The 18,408-nt window shown below is 40.9% G+C and overlaps 2 protein-coding genes across 6 annotated transcripts in view; one reads left to right on the top strand and one right to left on the bottom strand.

Moving 5' to 3' along the window:
- The window catches only part of sdr42e1 (short chain dehydrogenase/reductase family 42E, member 1), a 29,533-nt gene extending 24,555 nt beyond the window's left edge, over positions 1–4,978 (bottom strand). For 2 of the 5 annotated variants that reach the window (XM_087995756.1, XM_087995757.1), the window contains exon 1: positions 4,779–4,924. In XM_087995756.1, the coding sequence (XP_087851882.1) occupies positions 4,779–4,924 (146 nt within the window). Of the gene's footprint in view, positions 1–4,778 lie in introns of all 5 variants that reach the window. The other 3 variants (XR_015759919.1, XM_043706659.2, XM_043706658.2) reach the window with 3 other exon arrangements.
- A 222-nt stretch (positions 4,979–5,200) lies between these two features.
- LOC148147292 (uncharacterized) lies at positions 5,201–15,432 on the top strand. The gene is made up of 3 exons (XM_087995758.1): positions 5,201–5,602; positions 11,031–11,107; positions 12,998–15,432. Exons 1-3 carry the CDS (start codon positions 5,350–5,352, stop codon positions 13,070–13,072), a joined length of 405 nt encoding a protein of 134 aa, XP_087851884.1. The 5' UTR covers positions 5,201–5,349; the 3' UTR covers positions 13,073–15,432.
- Positions 15,433–18,408: the final 2,976 nt, after the last annotated feature.

Raw genomic sequence — 18,408 nt, 5'->3', positions numbered from 1 at the left:
TAAACAAGCTTTGATTAGATTTAAGGGTACAAACAAATCCCAGCAGATTTAAACACTTGCAGGTTAGTGTCCTAGATCTTTAAATAAAACGTAGGTGAGACAATTTGTTTAATTTCGGTGACTTGTGGTTGATCAAATTAAAAGTGAGAGAAATGGCTCTTAAAAGTCCTAGAGAGGTTCTGGAATTTAAAGATGATTCTCAAATTTGCCAAGAAAATTTAGAAGGAAAGAAAAAGGCCATACTTTTAGATTTGGAGGTGCCGGTGTTGGACTGGGCCGTACAAAGTTAAAAATCACACAACACCAGATTATAGTCCAACAGGTTTATTTGGAAACACACTAGCTTTCGGAGTGCTGCTCCATCCACACGATGAAGCAGCAGCACTCCGAAAGCTAGTGCGTCCAAATAAACCTGTTGGACTATAATCTGGTGTTGAGATTTTTAATTCCATACTTTTAGAATTAGCAAAGAAATTAGATTTGGTTTTAACCACGGACAAAAGTAAATCTGAGATTGTATGGGAATTACTCATTTAGGTGTGTCAGAGAAACAGACAAGTGTAGTAGAGGTAGAAAAACCAAAGTTATAACTCAGGAAAATGGAGAGAGAGAGAGGGAGAGGGAAAGGAAAGAGAGGGAGAAAGAGAAAAAAAAAAGAGGGAAAGAGAGAAGGTTCTTAGCTGAGCAAAAGAGGGAATTGGAACTTGAAAAGTTGCACCTTAGTCAGCAAATTCAAGTTAACAGGATTGAGATTAAAAGTGACATATACGGATGTCAAAACTCTGCCACATTTTAATGAGAAAGATGTTGAAGCCTTCTTTATTTCATTTGAAGAATTGGTTAGGTATGGTCGGAGGATTTATAGTTAATGCTAGTCCAGACTAAACTGGTAGACAGAGTTAGTGAGGTATTTGCCGCGGTGTCAAATGAGGGGTCATGAGATTATGAAGAGGTTAAACAGGCTATTTTAAGTGCTTATATTTTGGTACCAGAAGCATATAGACAGCGCTTCAGAAAGATAAAGAAGGAACCAGGTCAGACTTATGTTGAGTTCGAAAGAATTAAACATAGTCATTTTGATAGATGGGTGCGTGCTTTGAAAAGACATAGGACCTTTGAGGCTCTAAGAGAGATTATTTTGCTGGGAGAGTTCAAAACCTCACTTCCACAGATGGTAAGAGTACATGTGGAGGAACGGATAGTTCATGAAGTGAGAAGGGCAGCAGAATTAGCAAATGAATACAAGTTGGTGCATAAGACAACCTTCCAGCCAGAATTTTGTTGTGTGAGGGATAGAAGTTAGGAGAAGGGGAGATCCTACACTACAAAACCAAGATTAGAGAAAACTATTAAGAATTTACCACAGGATAAAAAAGCAGCCCAACAGGGTGGAAAGGAGGTAAAAGGCCTCAGGTGTTTCCACTATGGTAAAGCAGGACATGTAAATTCACAGTGCTGGTCATTAAAGAAAGGTGCTTTCTTTTATGCTTAAATCTTTTCTGTATTGCTGGTTTAAATTAAGTGGTGGGTGGGGGTTTACCCCATGTCCTAACAAAAGTAGGTTTTAAGGAGCATTACACAGAAAGAAAAAGAGACAAAGTTTAAAGGACAGAACTTCAGATATTGAGCACAGGCAGTTAAAGGCAAAACTGCTAGTAGTGGAATGATTAAGTTCAGAACTGCTCAAGAGACCAGAATTAGATGAGCAGAATCTTTCAGAGCTGTGGTAGAGGTGGAGATGAGAGATTAGGAAAAGGTGAGGCCATGGGGGAATTTTGAAACAAAACTGAGAATTTTAAAACGAAGGCTTTGCTTAACGAGGACATGACGTAGGTCTGCAAGAACATGGCCAGTAGCTGAATGGGACTTGGTGCAAGTTGGGACACAAATAGAGATCTCGTTTGAGCTGCTAGAGTTTTCCATTCCTTCAATACGTTTAAATGGTAAATTATATTTTCTTTGTGAATAGTTGCCATGGACTCCATACGGACTTATAATGATATTCAATATGTACACCGATAGCGGTTTTGAACGAGAATATACCACCCATAATACCATTAAATGGTATCAGTTCAACTGTTCTTCTCTCTCTTTGGACTCTATCTTCACCTATCATTTACTCCTTACTCCGTCCCCTACCCTAATATCTGTAAATAAATGGTATTATGCCTCCAGATTTCTCAGATTTGGTCTTCATCTTATAATTTAGCTTTACTTGAAGTGTTACAGACATGCGTAAACGGGTTCCTACCAAGGTTAAACCCTAAAGAAATTCCTGGCATTCATCCATTTTTATTTGCTCAAGGGATGTGGGCGTCACTCATTAATCTAGAATTTTTAAAAACATCTTTCCAATTGATAGTAACTGAATTTTCTTCCTACGCATTGAGAGAGAAAGTGATGACTGCAGATACTGGAGAGTCAAAGTCGAAAAGTGTGGCGCTGGAAAAGCACAGCATGTCAGGCAGTATCCAAGGAGCAGGATTGTCGACTTTCGGGCATAAGCCCTTCTTCAGGAATGTGACTAGGCATTGTGTCTACCTAAGGCACTAAAAGGCAACAGTTCACCATATCTTCTCAAGGGCAACAAGAAATGCTAGGCAGTCCATGTTTCATGAACAAATTAATTAAAACCACAACCTATTGGTTGCAACCCTCCAGAACTGCCCTGGAGAGTCTAGGAATTAAGTTCCTAGACACCCTGGTTCAAACACTGGAAAAAGAAATATGAGAGCAATGGTTTATCTTTTAAAAAGTTCATTTGTTAAAAGAAAGTCAAGAATGTGCTCATTTGTTATCCTGATTGGAGTGAGAAGGTGATGTCAAGTATGGAACAAAAACAAAAATTGCTGAAAAAGCTCAGCAGGTTTAGCAGCGTCTGTGGAGAGAAATCATCAGTTACATTTCTGTTTGAGTGATCCTTCCTCAGAACTGATGGTAGCTCGGAAAACATTGGTTTGTATGCAGAGGATGGGGAGGGTGTAGATGGGATGGAGCCCAAAGCTGGAAGAACAGCACCTCATTTCGCACTTGAGAATGCTGCAGCCTTCTAGACTCAATATTGAGTTCCAATATTTAAGGTTTCAGCTCTCCTATATCCTTACCGCAACCACCAGACACCAGGCATTGTTATCACAGATTGTTATTGCCAGGTATGGTTAGCCACTAACAGTCCCCATTAATAACCATTCATACTCCTACCCAGATCATTATCCACTCTTTTATCCGCCCAACTGTTCTTCTCTCACTTTGGACTCTATCTTCACCTATCATTTACTCCTTACTCCCTCCCTTACTCTAATATCTGTAAATAAGCCAACATTTTCCTAGCTACCATCAGTTCTCAGGAAGGATCGTTTGACCTGAAATGTTAACTTTGATTTCTCTCCACAGATGCTGCCAGACCTGTTGAGCTTTAAGTCAAGTATGGTCACAGTAGGTGACAGCAGGAGCTTGGTGGACAGCAGAAGACTTAGAGGTGGGAATCAAAGCAGGCAGCACCTTTTGGAATCAGATACAAATGGGCAGTAATACTGACACCACACATTCAACAGAACAAGATGTCTAAAGTTTAAACAGGTTTGTCACCAATATGAAAAATGACAGTGATCAAACAGGCACAATAACTGATTCAAAGCAGTGAGGTCTGAGGCTTGACACAGTTATGCAAGAGACATGAACATTAATGTTGAAGGAGGAAGGACTGAGAGAGCAGGGCAGGGAGTACGACTCCTAGTCCCCTCTCTACCAATTATTCCCCTTACCCTCCCTCCATTACTGTGCAAACCTCCACCCCTTTCTTTGGTCTTCACTCAACCTATCTCGCTGAACTTCATTTCAAGAACACACATATTTTATAGACTTAGTGTAAATGTCAATTTACACTGACATATAATTATCCCTTGCATCTACATCAGAAAGTGGTAACATCATTTGGACCATTAATTGAGCAGCCCAGTGTAATGTTTCAAAGGACCTGAGTTCATATCCTAATGTTGTAGATAGTAAGAATCAGAATGTTAAATTCTAGAATAAAAATGTAATTTCCAATTTTGGTAAAAGATGGAGTCATCTAGACGTGAAATGGCAGCTCGCTCTCTCTCTCCATTAATGCTGCCTGACCCACTGTGATCTCTAGTACTTCTTGTTTTCAGTACAGATGCCAGTATTTGCAGTAATTTGCTCCTATGTCAGGTAAAACCCCATCTGGGAGACAGAGAGGTCTGCAGATGCTGGAGATCAGAGTTGAGAGCGTGTTGCTGGGAAAGTGCAGCAGGTCAAGCAGCATCCGAGGAGCAGGAGGATCGACGTTTCAGGCGGGAGCCCTTCAATCAGGGACGAATGATGAAGGGCTCCAGGCCGAAACGTTGATTCTCCTGCTCCTCGGATGCTGCTTGACCTGTTGTGCTTTCCCAGCAACACGCTCTCAACTAAAACCCCACCTGGTTCACTCACTCGCGCTCTTGAGGAAGACCGACCCTGCTTGACCTGCTCTGGCTTACACGCGAGTCAGCCGGACAACCGGGAATGGGTGGTACATGCTGGTCTGGCTGGAGATGCCCGCACAGGGATTTTTTAAAAAAAAAGCTGTTAACGTGATCACGGCAGGAATATGTCCGCCCCGAACTGCTGATTCCCCAGTGAGAAATCTGTAACAGGCAGAAGGGTTGAGAATTGTGCCTCACCACCCCCCACGCTTTAAAAAATACAAGACCCCAGCCATGAAGCTCCGGCTCCCTGACTGTAAGTTTATATCAGGAAGTCAGCGGCAGGATTACCTCCTCGACCGAGTGAAGGCCTCTCCCCGACTCTCCAACCACTGGGCGGTTACCATGGCACCACCCACAGCCACCGTCATTTCCGGGCCTCGGTCACGTGATTTGCACTTCAAACACACACGAGGCCCAAGGCTGCAGGCGGGCATTCAAGATTGTAAATCAGAGACTCCGAAAACTCAAAACTCGCGGCTGCAGTGACGCCCAATCCCGTAGGTCAACCTTTAACCGTTGAAAATATGGAGGCCATCATCAAAGATGGCGGCCGCCAGCGCCGGGAATCGAGCACTGCCATTATCAAAGATGGCCACCGCCTCCGTCCCACACTGGACCTCCAAAGCGTCAACACTGATCTCGCTCCACAGATGCTGCCAGACCTGCTGAGCTTTTCCAGTAACCTCTGTTTATTTGTGCCAGCGTCCGGTCGGGTGATTCCACTTTGAAAGATAACAAAGCAGACAAGCAGGAGGCAGAAAGGGCGCAGCAAGCCGGACAGCATCGGCAGATGCGGAACTGAGGGCTCATGATCAGAGGTAACGTCCACCGACGGTGACTGGTGTTGTTATAATGAAAGATGGCGACCACCAGAACCTCGAGCGTTACCATCATCAAAGATGGCGATCAACTGCGAACCGCAGCGGGTGCCGCCACGATCAAAGATGGCGACCCCCAACGTGGGTGTGCCGCCACGATCAAAGATGGTGGGCGAGCAGCTAGGCGGGTTTTCCCGAGGCTCGGCGGGAGGACGACGGAGATGGCGGGGAAAATAAACACCGAGGAATGCGCAGAGCTGGCTGTTAAACTCGCCGCTGTCAACGAAACTCTCGGTATTTATCCTACATCATCACTGACTACGTTTCGCGAGTGCAACAAGGCAACTTACCAGAAACAGGAAGAGCTGGAGAAGGGGCACTGGACTCGAAACGTTGACTCTTTATTTCTCTTTCCTGATGCTGCTGGGATTCGGGTGGGGGGGTCAAAGAAGACTTGCATCTATATAGCACCTTCTGGACATCTCAAAGCACTTTACAACCATGAAGTACTTTTCAAGTGTGGGCAATGTTGTGGTGTGGCTATTCCAGCAGTCAGTCTGTTAACAGCCATCTAAGAATGACCAGATTTTTAAAAAGAATACACAGGGAAAAGAAAATCTTCAGCGGATGAAGTTAAAAATCACTCAAACATCTGGTTATAGTCCAATAGGTTTATTTGGAAGCACTGCTTCTTCATCAGGTGGTTGTGAAGCACAATCATAAGACACAGAATTTATAGCAACAGGATTGCAGTGTCATGGAATGTAGTTTAGATTAGATTCCCTACAGTGTGGAAACAGGCCCTTCGGCCCACACAGACGTGTAACCCACCCAGACTCCTTTCCCTCTGACTAATGCACCTAACACTACAGGCAATTTAGCATGGCCAATTCACCTGACCTGCACATCTTTGGAGTTTGGGAGGAAACCGGAGCACCCGGAGGAAACCCACGCAGACACAGGAAGAATGTGCAAACTCCACACAGACAGTTGCCCGAGGCTGGAATTGAACCTGGGACCCTGGTGCTGCGAGGCAACAGTGCTAACCACAGCCAATGGATAAGGCAGTGTCTGTGGAGAGATACAGACAGGTCAATGCTTCAGGTCAATGACTGGTTTTGTTTTTTTTTTCAATCTTTATGCTTTCATTGTCATGAGAATTCTTGTAGAAGATATTGATGAGACTGTATCTGGAGTATTATGTCAAAAATCTCACAATGCCATGCGAAAGCCCAACAGGTTTATTTGAAAACACTAGCTTTCAGCACCTGATGTCATGTGATTTTTGACCTTGTACAACCCAGTCCAGGACTGGCACCTCCACATCTGGAGTGTTATGTACAGTTTATCATGTAAACTCGGTGGTTTCACGGGACCTACGTTCAGTACCACACTGTGTGGTGTTTGCACATTCTCCCCGTGTCTGTGTGGGTTTCTACTGGGTGCCCAGGTTTCCTCCCACAATCAAAATTTGCAGGACAGGTAGATTGGCCATGCTAAAATTGCCCATAGAGTCCAGGGATATGCAGGCTGGATGGAATTCTCTTCGGAGGGCCAGTGTGGAATGGATGGGCCGAATGGTCTGCTTCCACACTGTAGGCATTCCATGATCCTAAAACAGTTTTGGTCCCCTTGCTTGAGCAAGAATGTAATTGCATTGGAGGCAATTCAGAGAAGGTTCACTAGGTTAGTTGTAGAGATTAATGGTTTATTTTATGTGGGGCAATTAGGCCTATATTGGCTAATATTTAGGAGGAGGAGCAGAGATCCAGTTGAGGCATATGAGATGCTAAAGGCAATTGACTAAGTCGACTAGACATTTCCTCTGGTTAGAGACAAAAAAAAACTGCAGATGGTGGAATCCAAAGTAGATGGGCAGGAGGCTGGATTGAAAAAGTGTTACACCCGAAACATTGACTTCTTCAACTCCTGATGCTCCCTAGCTTGCCAGTTCCTCTTATGGTCCAATCTAAAATAAGAGGCCATAGTTTTAGGCTAAAGGTGGCAGATTTACAATGGAATTGAGGGGAAATACTTCACTCAAAAGATAATGAATCTGTGGTATTTATTACCCAAGAGTATGTTGGATACTGGATAAACCTGAGGTTGACAAGATTCTTAATTAATAATGAGTTAAAGGGTTACGGGGAATGGTTGAGAAAGAGGAGTTGAGTCCAAGGTGAGATCAACCATGATATCATTAAATAGCTCAAGGGGCTGAATTGCCTACTGCTACTCAAGAGAGTGTCACTGACAAGGCCCGGATGTAATACGTATCCCTAATTGCCTTGGGCTGAGTGACTTGTTAGGGCATTTCAAGTGAATTTTAAGAAATAACAATATTGCTGTGGAGCAGAACTCGTGCAAGTTAAAAATGGCAGATTTCCTTCCCCCAACGTGCATTTGTGAACCTGAAGATTTTTTAAAAATGACAATGCTTTCATGAATCATTTCTGAAATCAGCTTTCAATTTCAAATTTGATTCATTTGAGTTTAAATTCCACCAGTGCCTCAATATGATTTAATTCCACAACTGCAGAACATTAGCCTGAGCTTTTGGGTTATTAGTGCAGTGACATTACTACAAAGCCAACGTTTCCCCTGTTTTTGTGATTTTGATTGAGCAAAATAAAATTGACCAGGAATCTACTGTTCTTGGAAATAGTGTCAGGTTCTACCAAATAGGCATTTTGGTCCTCCATTTAATGTTTTATCCCAGACAGCACCACTGACAGTGTTTATGCCCAACAGATGGACTCAAAATCCCCTGCAGAAACCAGGTGATGTTTCAAAGTGACTACCGACTGAACTGTAATTGATGCTGGTTGATTTTTAAAAGACCTGACAATGGCTGCATAAGATATTACGAGAGATGACCAAAGTTTGGTCAAAGTGGCAGGTAGATTTTAAGGAGTGTCTTAAGAAAGGAGACAGGGAAGTTCTGTTATAGGGAGGGAATTCCAGAATTTAGAAACTAGGTAGCTGAAGGCACAAACCACCAATGCTGGAATACAGGGCATTCTGTTATAAAGTGTTCTTCTGCAACCTCATGCTATACAAAATTGTGCTATGGAAAACGGCTATAGAAATTCACAGTGCAGAAGATCACCATTAGAAAATCGCTATACCTATTCAGTAGAAAGTTTGCATTATCCAAACAGCGTCCACAATTCGTCAATCACATTATAGCCAATTTGCATTGACAAAATGTGTGTTATACCAAACAACCTGTAATTAAAATCTGGAATTTTCAAATGTTAAAATTTAGAGAAATGGCGAGATTACAAATTGGAAGGCTGGAAGAGATTAGAGACTGGGAAGGGTGAGATAATGGGTGAACAAACTTGGTATGAGAGTTTTGATGAACTTAATTTTATAGTGGATGGAAGACCAACCAAGAGAACGATAAATATAAGGATAACGAACATGGACAAGGTTTCATCAGTAAATGAGTTAGGACAGGGATTGGCATATGGAGGTGGAAGTAGGCAGTCTTGGCTAATGCTGAAAATGTGTTGCTGGAAAAGCGCAGCAGGTCAGGCAGCATCCAAGGAACAAGCATAAGCCCTTCCTTGACCTCCTCACCTTGACCTCCTTCCACCTATCGCATTTCCAATGCCCCTCCCCCAAGTCCCTCCTCCCTACCTTTTATCTTAGCCTGCTGGACACACTTTCCTCATTCCTGAAGAAGGGCTTATACCCGAAACGTCGATTCTCCTATCCCTTGGATGCTGCCTGACCTGCTGCGCTTTTCCAGCAACACATTTTCAGCTCTGATCTCCAGCATCTGCAGTCCTCACTTTCTCCTCAGTCTTGGCTAATGAACAGATGTAATGGAAAACTTATTTCTGATCAACTACAACAGTAGCATTGTGAACAGTATTGTTCAATCTCTGATATTTTTCAGGATAGTAGTTGTTTGGAAGCTATTATTTGGAACTATGGTTGTAAAGCACTTTAGGATGCTGTGAGGTTGTGATGTTCTCAAGTGAGGATTCTCCACCATTCTGGTTGACAGGACTGTCCGCTGTGGCTGATCGGTTTCCTGTGCTTCTGCTCTTGCCTCTTTACCTCCCACAACACTGTTAAAATTCCCCTGGTCCTCACTTTTCATCCATGAGGGTCCGCATCTAAAGGATCATAAGCAACTATGTCTGTCACCTCCAACAGGATGCCGCCACCGGACACATATTCCCCTCCCCATCTTTGACAGCCTACCGCAGGGACTGTTTCCTTCGGGTCACCCTTCCTACAAGCCCATGGCACCTTCCCATGCAATTGCAGAAGGTTTCACTCCCTATTTAATTCCTCGCTCCTCACTATCCAGACACACCTTCCAGGTAAAGTAGCAATTTATCTGCACTTCACTTAATGTAATCTACTGTATTCTCTGCTCTTGTGGTCTCATGTGGTCTCATTGGAGAGATGAAACACAAACTGGGTGACCACTTTGCAGAACATTTGCATTCTGTCTGCAAAAATGACTCTAGGCTTGCTGCAGTGCTCCAGTGAAGCTCAGCATACGTTTGAAGAAAAGCACCTTGTTTTTCATTTGGGGACCCTGCACCTTTAGGACTCCATATCAAGTTCAATAATTTTAAGACCTGAGCACCACCTTCTTGTCTTTTACCCATCCCCACACTCTGGGCCTTGTCATGACATGAGCAGCTTCCAGCACATCTAACTCATTAGCAACGTTTCGTCTGGCTCACCATTATTCATTCCTTGTCTGCCCAGATGGTGTTCTCGCTGTGGGCATCACCTCTGTCTATTGTTTACACCCCAATCCATACAGGTGTGTGTGTGTGTGTGTGCACAGCCTTATCTATAGCATATATATCCTCTTTTCTTAGCTACAATCTGTTCTGAAGAAGGGTCACTGCACCTGAAACATTGACTCTGACCTGCTGAGTTTCTTCAGCAATTCCCGTTTTTGTTTCAGATTTTCAGCATCTGCAGATCTTTCTTTCTTGGAAAATAATTCAGTTTATTTTATTCTTTTGTAATATTATTTTCAAAGACTTTCCCTATAATACATTCAGTAGACTTTAAGTTCTGTGATTCTCCATCTTGAATACGTTGGCTGTAACTCTTCACTGTTATCTATAATAGTGTCATAGCATCATACAGCACGGAAACGGACCCTTTGGTTAAACCTGTCCATGCCAAACATAATCCCAAACTAAATTACTCCCACCTGCCTGCTCCTAGCCCCAGGCCTCTAAACTTTCCTATCATGGACTTATCCAAATGTCTTTTAAACTTTATAATTGTGCCCGCATCCACCACTTCCTCAGGAAGTTCATTCCACACGTGAACCACCCTTTGTATAAATAATTTCCCCTCGAGTCTCTTTTTAAAACTCTCTACTCTCATCTTAAATGTGCTCCCTTGACTTGAAGTCCCCATCCAAGGGAAAATACACCTACCATAAACACTATCTATATCCCTCATGATTTTGTAAGCTTCTGTACGGTCATTTCTCAATCTTCTATGTTGCAGTGTAAAAACAAAATCCCAGCCTGTTCAGATGTTGCATTTTATATGGCTCTGCAATTTGTAAATTATTTCCTTTGAATAAGTTTTAAACATATTTAACTCCCTGACCAATCTGAAATCTTGGCAAGAACAAGTGAACTGTTCTTTTCTGATTTGTATAGTTTGTTTATTTAAAAGTATTTTCCTTTTTTATTACATATGAAACCTGTCCTCTTTATTTCAGAGTTCTCACTACAAAAGCTAAATGAATCTGAGAAAGTGATGAAGAAATCAATTCAGTGTCAAGAATACCTAAATCAGGTACAGTCCAATAGTTAAAAGAGGTGCTTAATTCTGGCCTCCCGATCAAACCTCGTTTTAATTGCTCTACCATTGGGAGTTGTCTTCAGCTACCAAACCTTAGAACTTGGAAATCTTCCTTGGACCTTTTGACCTTATTTAAGATGTTCCTTAAATTCCTATTTCTTTGACCAAGCTTTTGGACTTTGGCCTGATATTTCCTGGTGCAGCTCAGTGTTAAATTTACTTTGTTAATCCTCCTGTAAAGTGCCCTGGAATGTCTTACTAAACCAAAGTCAAAACGTCAGTAGCTATCGTAACAATGGAAGCATTCACCAAGGACAATAATGTTCTTTAAAGAAACAAAATGTGAGAGAAAATGTTTCTTTCTGCTCACTAAAGACCCATATCGGGTATCTATAACCAATTATTCAGATTATATTAGTTATAAATGTCCTGTCAGCATGCTGACCTGTCAGAAATTTGAGTCCGCTTCCTTTTATTGTGTTGATGATTTAGAAATATTCAGGATGTGACTTCTGTTTATAATTCTAGGATGGTGGTAAAGTGGTACAAAAGTTTAATGCTTTGACATTGTGCTATGGAGTAATGATGTATTATTCTATAGCAATGTCTAAAATGCACATTTAGTTGCTATTGGTACACATTCAATGGGCTTCAGTTCTGTGGCTTCAGCATAGTGCGAAATGCTACTTGCCTTGTTTCCAAAGAGGCACAGCAGTGCTCTCAATATATCACTCAAAACACACTGAACTTGATTATTTTCATCTACATTCGTTAATTATAGTGCAACCTTCACCTTTTACAATGATAAGAATAACTTGAGGGTTGCCAATTTTTTTGTCTTGCAAATATGGCACACTGATTGTGGAACTGAAGCCAAGTACAATACGAATAACATGAATTTATTATCTTGGGCTGCAAGACTAATTTATGATGGGAGGAAATTGGTATTTGTGGAATGTGCAGTGAATCATGAAAATTACAGCATATCATTCTATTGCCACCTCTTCAATGAAAAGCTATTTATTCTGATTTGATCCCATTTCCCTGTTGTTTCCTACTTATCCTTTTGTTTTTTAAATCATTTTGAATGTTATATTCTTCATTCTAATAGCCACTTATAGTAATATTTCTATGTTTCAATGGTCATTCAATATGAAAACATGTTGATCTTCTTCCATTTCAAGATTATTCTCAATATACTCCCTGATGTCAATTTCACCAACCTCACCACACACTCTCAATAACGTCAAAACAAATGTTCACGTGATGATTTGATTAACAAAAATTTGAATGTGATTGGATGTTTTCAATTACACATGCATATTATGTTTATCGCAAATAGCTTCATTTAGATTTTCTATATATTAGTCAATATTAAAGTTGATAATTTTCTCAGCTATTTGATCTCTCATTTCTTGGTCCTTTGCCCAGGTTTCTCAAAGATTTTGGTGAAATTTAAAAAGGTATAAGATTTGCATGGAGTCACTGTCTTGTATATTGTCTATAATATTCTCAGATTTTGTAACAGAATAATGCAGTTATGCTGTCACAACACTTGGAATTTCTATAAAACTTAAATAATTTGTTAAAGGCAAACGAAGAAGTACAAGCATTGCTTCAGGATTAACTTATATTATGAACATTTTGTTTGGTTACAGTTAAAGTAGGAAATTCTGAAGTACTTGGCTGCAGTCATGATAATCATCCTTTGAAAACATCCACCCAAGTTTTTGCATTCTCAATTGCTTCCACAGCATAATCAGATTTTATCTTCAGTTTGATTGAATTCTCTATTGTTGAAATACTTTCCTGAGTTATTTTCAAAATCCTCATGATTGCAGATATTAAAATAAACAAAGCTGTCTTTCTATCTATCATTTGCAGAGCTTAGCACCCATTGCAACAGCATTCAAGCCTCAAGACATATTTTGCCATACACCTGCAAATCCAGTGGAGTGAAGACTTGTATATGTCCAACAAAAAATTGTTGGTTTTGTTTTGTAAAGATTGGTGTTTCTAGCTATAAAATAAGTTGTTAAAATGCAAAAATAAACTGCCTTATGGAAATGCATACACCAGTGAAAATGAAGTACATTAACAGAAATGTTGTGCATTAAATAGAATATCAAAATTTATTAAACTATTGATTTGTTTTCTGAAGTTTGGCACAAACACCAAATTAAATGTCAGTCTTTGCCTACAGACTGTTATTGCAAAATGGATTTATGCACCCATTTCATTAAGTTTGTACATTAAGTATGTTTTTCTTTGTACTTTGAAAAATCTATGGGGGTTTTTAATCAAAAACATAAAAACCTGCCACTTTTATTTCAGGATACATGCTACAAAAGCTAAATGATTGCAAAAACTGATGAATAAATCCATTCAGTATCAAGAATATCTAAACCCATGCTCTCTCTCAAATTCACCTTTTTTGTGTGTGATTCTAATATCTTCTGTCATTGTGGTAATGTAGAATTAGACTATTAGACCATAAGAAATAGAAACAGTTAACCATTCACCCCCTCTACCAATCAGTAGGAACATGGCCGATCTGACATTCTTCATGTCCACTTTCCTGCCCTTTGTCTGTAACGGTGGATACTCCTCCTATTTTAAGAATCAATCTATTCTCAGCCTTAAATTCGCAAGGTCTCTGTCCCGCAGTGTCAAGGAATTCCAAAGAAACTTAACCCTCTAAAAGAAGTTCCTCTTTGCCTCCGTTTTAAATTGACCCCTTTTTATTCTTAGACGATGACCTCTGGCCCCTAGATACTCCCATGATGGGAGTCATCCTCTCAATATTTACCTGTGAAGGCCCTTAACAATCCAACATTTTTCAATGAGATCACTTGTCATTCTTGTAGAGTCCCAACCTACTTAGCCTTTGCTCATAAGACAATCCTACAATCCTAGGGGACCATCTTAATGAATTTTCTCTGAACTGTCTCCAATGGATTGATCCCAATATTGGAATTTAGGAAAATACAATGCACTTTTGACCTGGTTTAATTGATTTTCTACGTATATTAGCTAACTTTGGAGGCTGAAATGTTGAACTGCAAATGCAATACAGATGTAAACCTCACAATCAGTGAATTTTTGTGTTTCTATGAAGTTGGGGTATAAAGTTTAAATCATTGACCAGCATTTTAGATAATGAGCGATCAGGATATTTAAATAAACATTCTGTTTGGGATTTAAGTGACATTTTCCATCAAGTTAACTTGGTTTAATGTGCAAATCTCAAAAACTTCAGTTGGTAGTTAAAACCTATCTAATCTTGATGTATCTTGCTAGCATTATGAATATATTGCTTATATATGCATTTTTAACTGCGGATGAATTCAGAAAGCGTGCACTCTAACTGAAGATGAACTGACTTGTCCAAACCTATAGGACATAAATGTGATTGTCTGTAATAAATTGAATAATCACTTCAGGCAAAACATCACCTATCGAGTGATTTGAATGTTCAACTTGCTACCACATGGTGGGTTGAAATGAATAGTATAGACATGTTTTGAGGGGGGAGCTGAATAATTATGTGCAGGAGAAAGATGTAAAAGGCTTGATAAAGTTGGATTAAACAAGGGTCATGTGGAGCCTGGACCCCAGTTGGGGATGAGTGGCCTGTTTGTTGTGCACTTCATGTAATGTTAAATGTATCTGTAATGAGTGGTGATGTGGGGAATCGGTGATGGCTCAAAGTGGCAAGGAGGGGTAAGGTCAGGTGGATCACGGGTAAAACTCAGTTGCAGGTCAGTCAATTGCTAATATGCTCTGAAGATCAAAAATGAGATTTCTTTTCACAACCTTGCAACTTTAACTTGAAATACTTATTGTTTATGATTCTGTTGGTTGATTTCTTCACACTCTGTACATTTGATTCTGTTATTAGTTGTTATACAGTAAGTTCCTTCTAAATTACTTCAATCCTTCCTTGAATGTCTTTCAAAAGAATGCTACATTTTTGTGAGATGAATTTACAAGTTATTTTTAAGTAGACTAGGCTTATGTTATGTTCAAAGGATTAGGTTAAAAGTCATTGAGACTTTGAATTATGTTAAAAATGAGGAATGTGTAGGAAATCTGAAAATGGAACATGCTTGAGTCCTTAAAAACTTTCACAAATCTAAAAATAATCAGACCAGACAGCATCAATGGGGAGAGGAACCAAGTTAATATTTCAGAAGGACCAACCTTCCATTAGTTCTGAGTGAGAGACCCCTCTGACAGTATTACCCTTTATCGTTAGCCTGGTTTTTGTGGTCAACTGTGGTGTGAAACCACACCTTTCTTACTCAGGCAAGGGTGCTACACCAAGCTCAGCAGAAATGTGATGCAGATCCCATCGCCTCAGCCTAATTTCTACTACTGAATTATGATGAAGGAGCATTGACTTGAAATGTTAACCCTGGCTACCTGCTGAAGCTGTTGATCTGATTTTCCAGGAGTTTCCGAGGTTAGTGGTGGCTGAATATGCATGTTGAGTTTAAGGCCAACTCTGGAAACCTGAGCAGGTAATCCAGTTTAATGTTCAGTACTGAAGGCATGTCACACTGTCTAAAATGGTGTCTTTCAGATCAGAGTAAACAAGACTTATCTATTTCTCTTAGGTTGATGTTTAAAATAAAATCCAGTACAGCTCATAATCCGTCCTTTCTTTGGGAGACTGCGAAGGCCTATGCCTAGAGGGATAATTATCTTGTGCTCTGCCAGCCAGAAGGGAGAGCAGCAACGTCTGCTTGAGACAGGACAGAAGGCAGCTGAGATGGGCTTTATAAAGGATCGTAGATCTTCTTATAATGTTAGGTGACTGCTTAACATGATTGAAGTGTGCCAACAACGGTCAGTTCAAGGGTTGGTGGTTTTCTTGGACGCGGAGAAGGCATTTGACTGAGTGGAATGGCCACATCTTTTTTATACCCTGGAGTGGTTTGGTCTGGGTGAAATGTTTACTAGATGGATAAGGGTCCTTTGCAGCGTTCCTCTGGCAGCAGTTCTCACTAATTGTATGGGGGGGGGGGGGGGTGGGGGCTGGTCTGAGGGGAATACTGGATGTTAAAAGTGGCTTCCCCTAACTGGGAGGCTTTCTTTATTTGGGCCTCTGTTACCCCTAGTTTTGATCAATTATTCAAGGCTAATTTTGTTCATTTGTTTGACAAGATTAAACAAGACCTTCAAATATGGGGGGGCGGGCCTTCCAATATCATGGCTAGGTCGAGTTGCTCTTACTAAAATGAATGTTCTTCCTCGTTTATCTACCCTCTGCGGATGCTTCTCTTGCTTTTTCCTAGACAAATGTTTCAGAAATTAAATGGGGTTGGTTTAGTTCTTTTATTTGGTGCCATAAGCGCCCACTTATCAAGCTTATGAAATTGTAAATGCCTCAGGGGTTGGGAAGAGTGAATCCCCTGGATGTCTGAAGATATCAGTTGAGCTCCCTTCTATCTTTTGTGAGTGATTGTGAAGATCTGGATCCAAAATGGGACCCCTCGCTCTCGAGATCGGTCAAAAGAATCAATGGAATGCGGTCTGTACAAAGCAAGGTCATTAGCTTAATAAAGTAAGACAACCTGATGCAATTCTGTCCATCAATACAGAGGTTAAAGCTTCTGTGCTCCGTGATGAAATTGAACAATAAGCATTTTTATATGTTTTTGAGAGACAGTACAGCCTTATTTACAAGACAAAAGACCAATCAACTGTAACATGGTGACATGATTGACAGCAGTCTAATCCAATGATATTCCCTGGGAAAGGGTTCTTGTTTTACATAAATCGTCATCTCATGCTAGCAGTTCAAGGTTAGTTTGAGTGGTCAATTAATGGTTCATAATTCATTTTATGAAAACTCCATTGTTTGCCTTATCTTCTGCTTCAGCTAATCCAACAAAGCAGCAGTACAGATTCACAAAGTCCAATCATAACGTGCAGCCATTTTGTTGTTAATAAAAACCTAGATATATTTGTTGCTTCTGACAACAGCTAGGCACAAACATTTGAATCCTTACCTCCCCGCTTTGGTCATTTGATTACCTCATCATAAATGTGAAGGCATGGATTGAATTAATCCAATTCAATGGCAGTGAAAGACTGCCATATCTCCTCTTTCTCTGAAGAGGGACCGGGGGAGGCAATGGTGCTTCCTCACCTTCATCTAAGTGGAAAAGAAGCATTTTCTAGTTGGAATCAATGTTGTCAATAGAAGCTAATATCTTAGCAATAATACATTTAACAATAGCAATACCAACAAAAAGACCATTTAGACTTGTTTTGTTCAATCTTTTTGATGCAGTTGACCACTGTAATAGTCATTCTTGGTAACATTCAGTCTCTTGCCACACAAGGACATTTTCCTGGCATAGTTGATATTCAGTCTCTGTTTGTTCAGGATGATACAGATCAATGGTCCCCTCTTGTGTACTAATGCTGGCGCCAAGGCAAGTCAAGGATAGGGGAGTCTCTTGTTTGGGTGTTATTTTCTGGGTCTGTAGACTGAGAAGGAGCAAAAATGGCCTTTGCAGTGATATGTACTTCTTGACAGATGTGGGAGTTCAAAGAGAGTTTAAGGGTTACTGCGGATTCTATCTGCCATAAATGCTGTTGGATGCGAATCTTAACAGATCGAGTGGATCGGTTGGAGAGACAGATAGAAGTGATGAGGAATTTGCAACAGCAACAGTATGTGATGGATGGCAGTTATAGGAAGGGGGAAAGTCTCAGATACAGTCGCATAGATGGGCTAACTCCAGGAAGGGTAAGAGAGGTAGGCACCGAGGGCAGGAGTCTTTTGTGGAATTACACATTTCAAACAGGTATGCTGTTTTGGAAAATGTAGGGGGTGATGGATTTTCAGGGGAACGTAGCACGAACAGCCAAGTTTCTGGAATTGAAACTAGCTCTAATACAATGAGGGGTACATCAACTTCCAAGAGATCAATTGTGTTAGGGGATTCTATAGTCTGAGGTACAGACAGACGTTTCTGTGGCCAGCAGAGAAAAAGCAGAATGGTGTGTTGTTTCCCTGGTGCCAGGATCAAGGATGTCTCCGAGAGGGTGCAGAATGTTCTCATGGGGGAGAGGGGCCAGCAAGAGGTCATTGCCCACATTGGAACCAACGATATAGGAAGGGAAAAGGTTGAGATTCTGAAGGGAGATTACAGAGAGTTAGGCAGAAATTTAAAAAGGAGGTCCTCAAGGGTAGTGATATCTGGATTACTCTCAGTGCTACAGCTAGTGATGGCAGGAATAGGAGGATAGAGAAGATGAATGCATGGCTGAGGAGCTGG

The sequence above is a fragment of the Chiloscyllium plagiosum genome, unplaced genomic scaffold (assembly GCF_037043375.1).
Source record: "Chiloscyllium plagiosum isolate Xiang-an unplaced genomic scaffold, Cpla_swu_hap1 HiC_scaffold_17, whole genome shotgun sequence".
NCBI classification, from domain to species: domain Eukaryota; kingdom Metazoa; phylum Chordata; class Chondrichthyes; order Orectolobiformes; family Hemiscylliidae; genus Chiloscyllium; species Chiloscyllium plagiosum.
The sequence above is the reverse complement of the archived record's forward strand: the minus strand, read 5'-3'. Positions and strand labels throughout refer to the sequence as shown.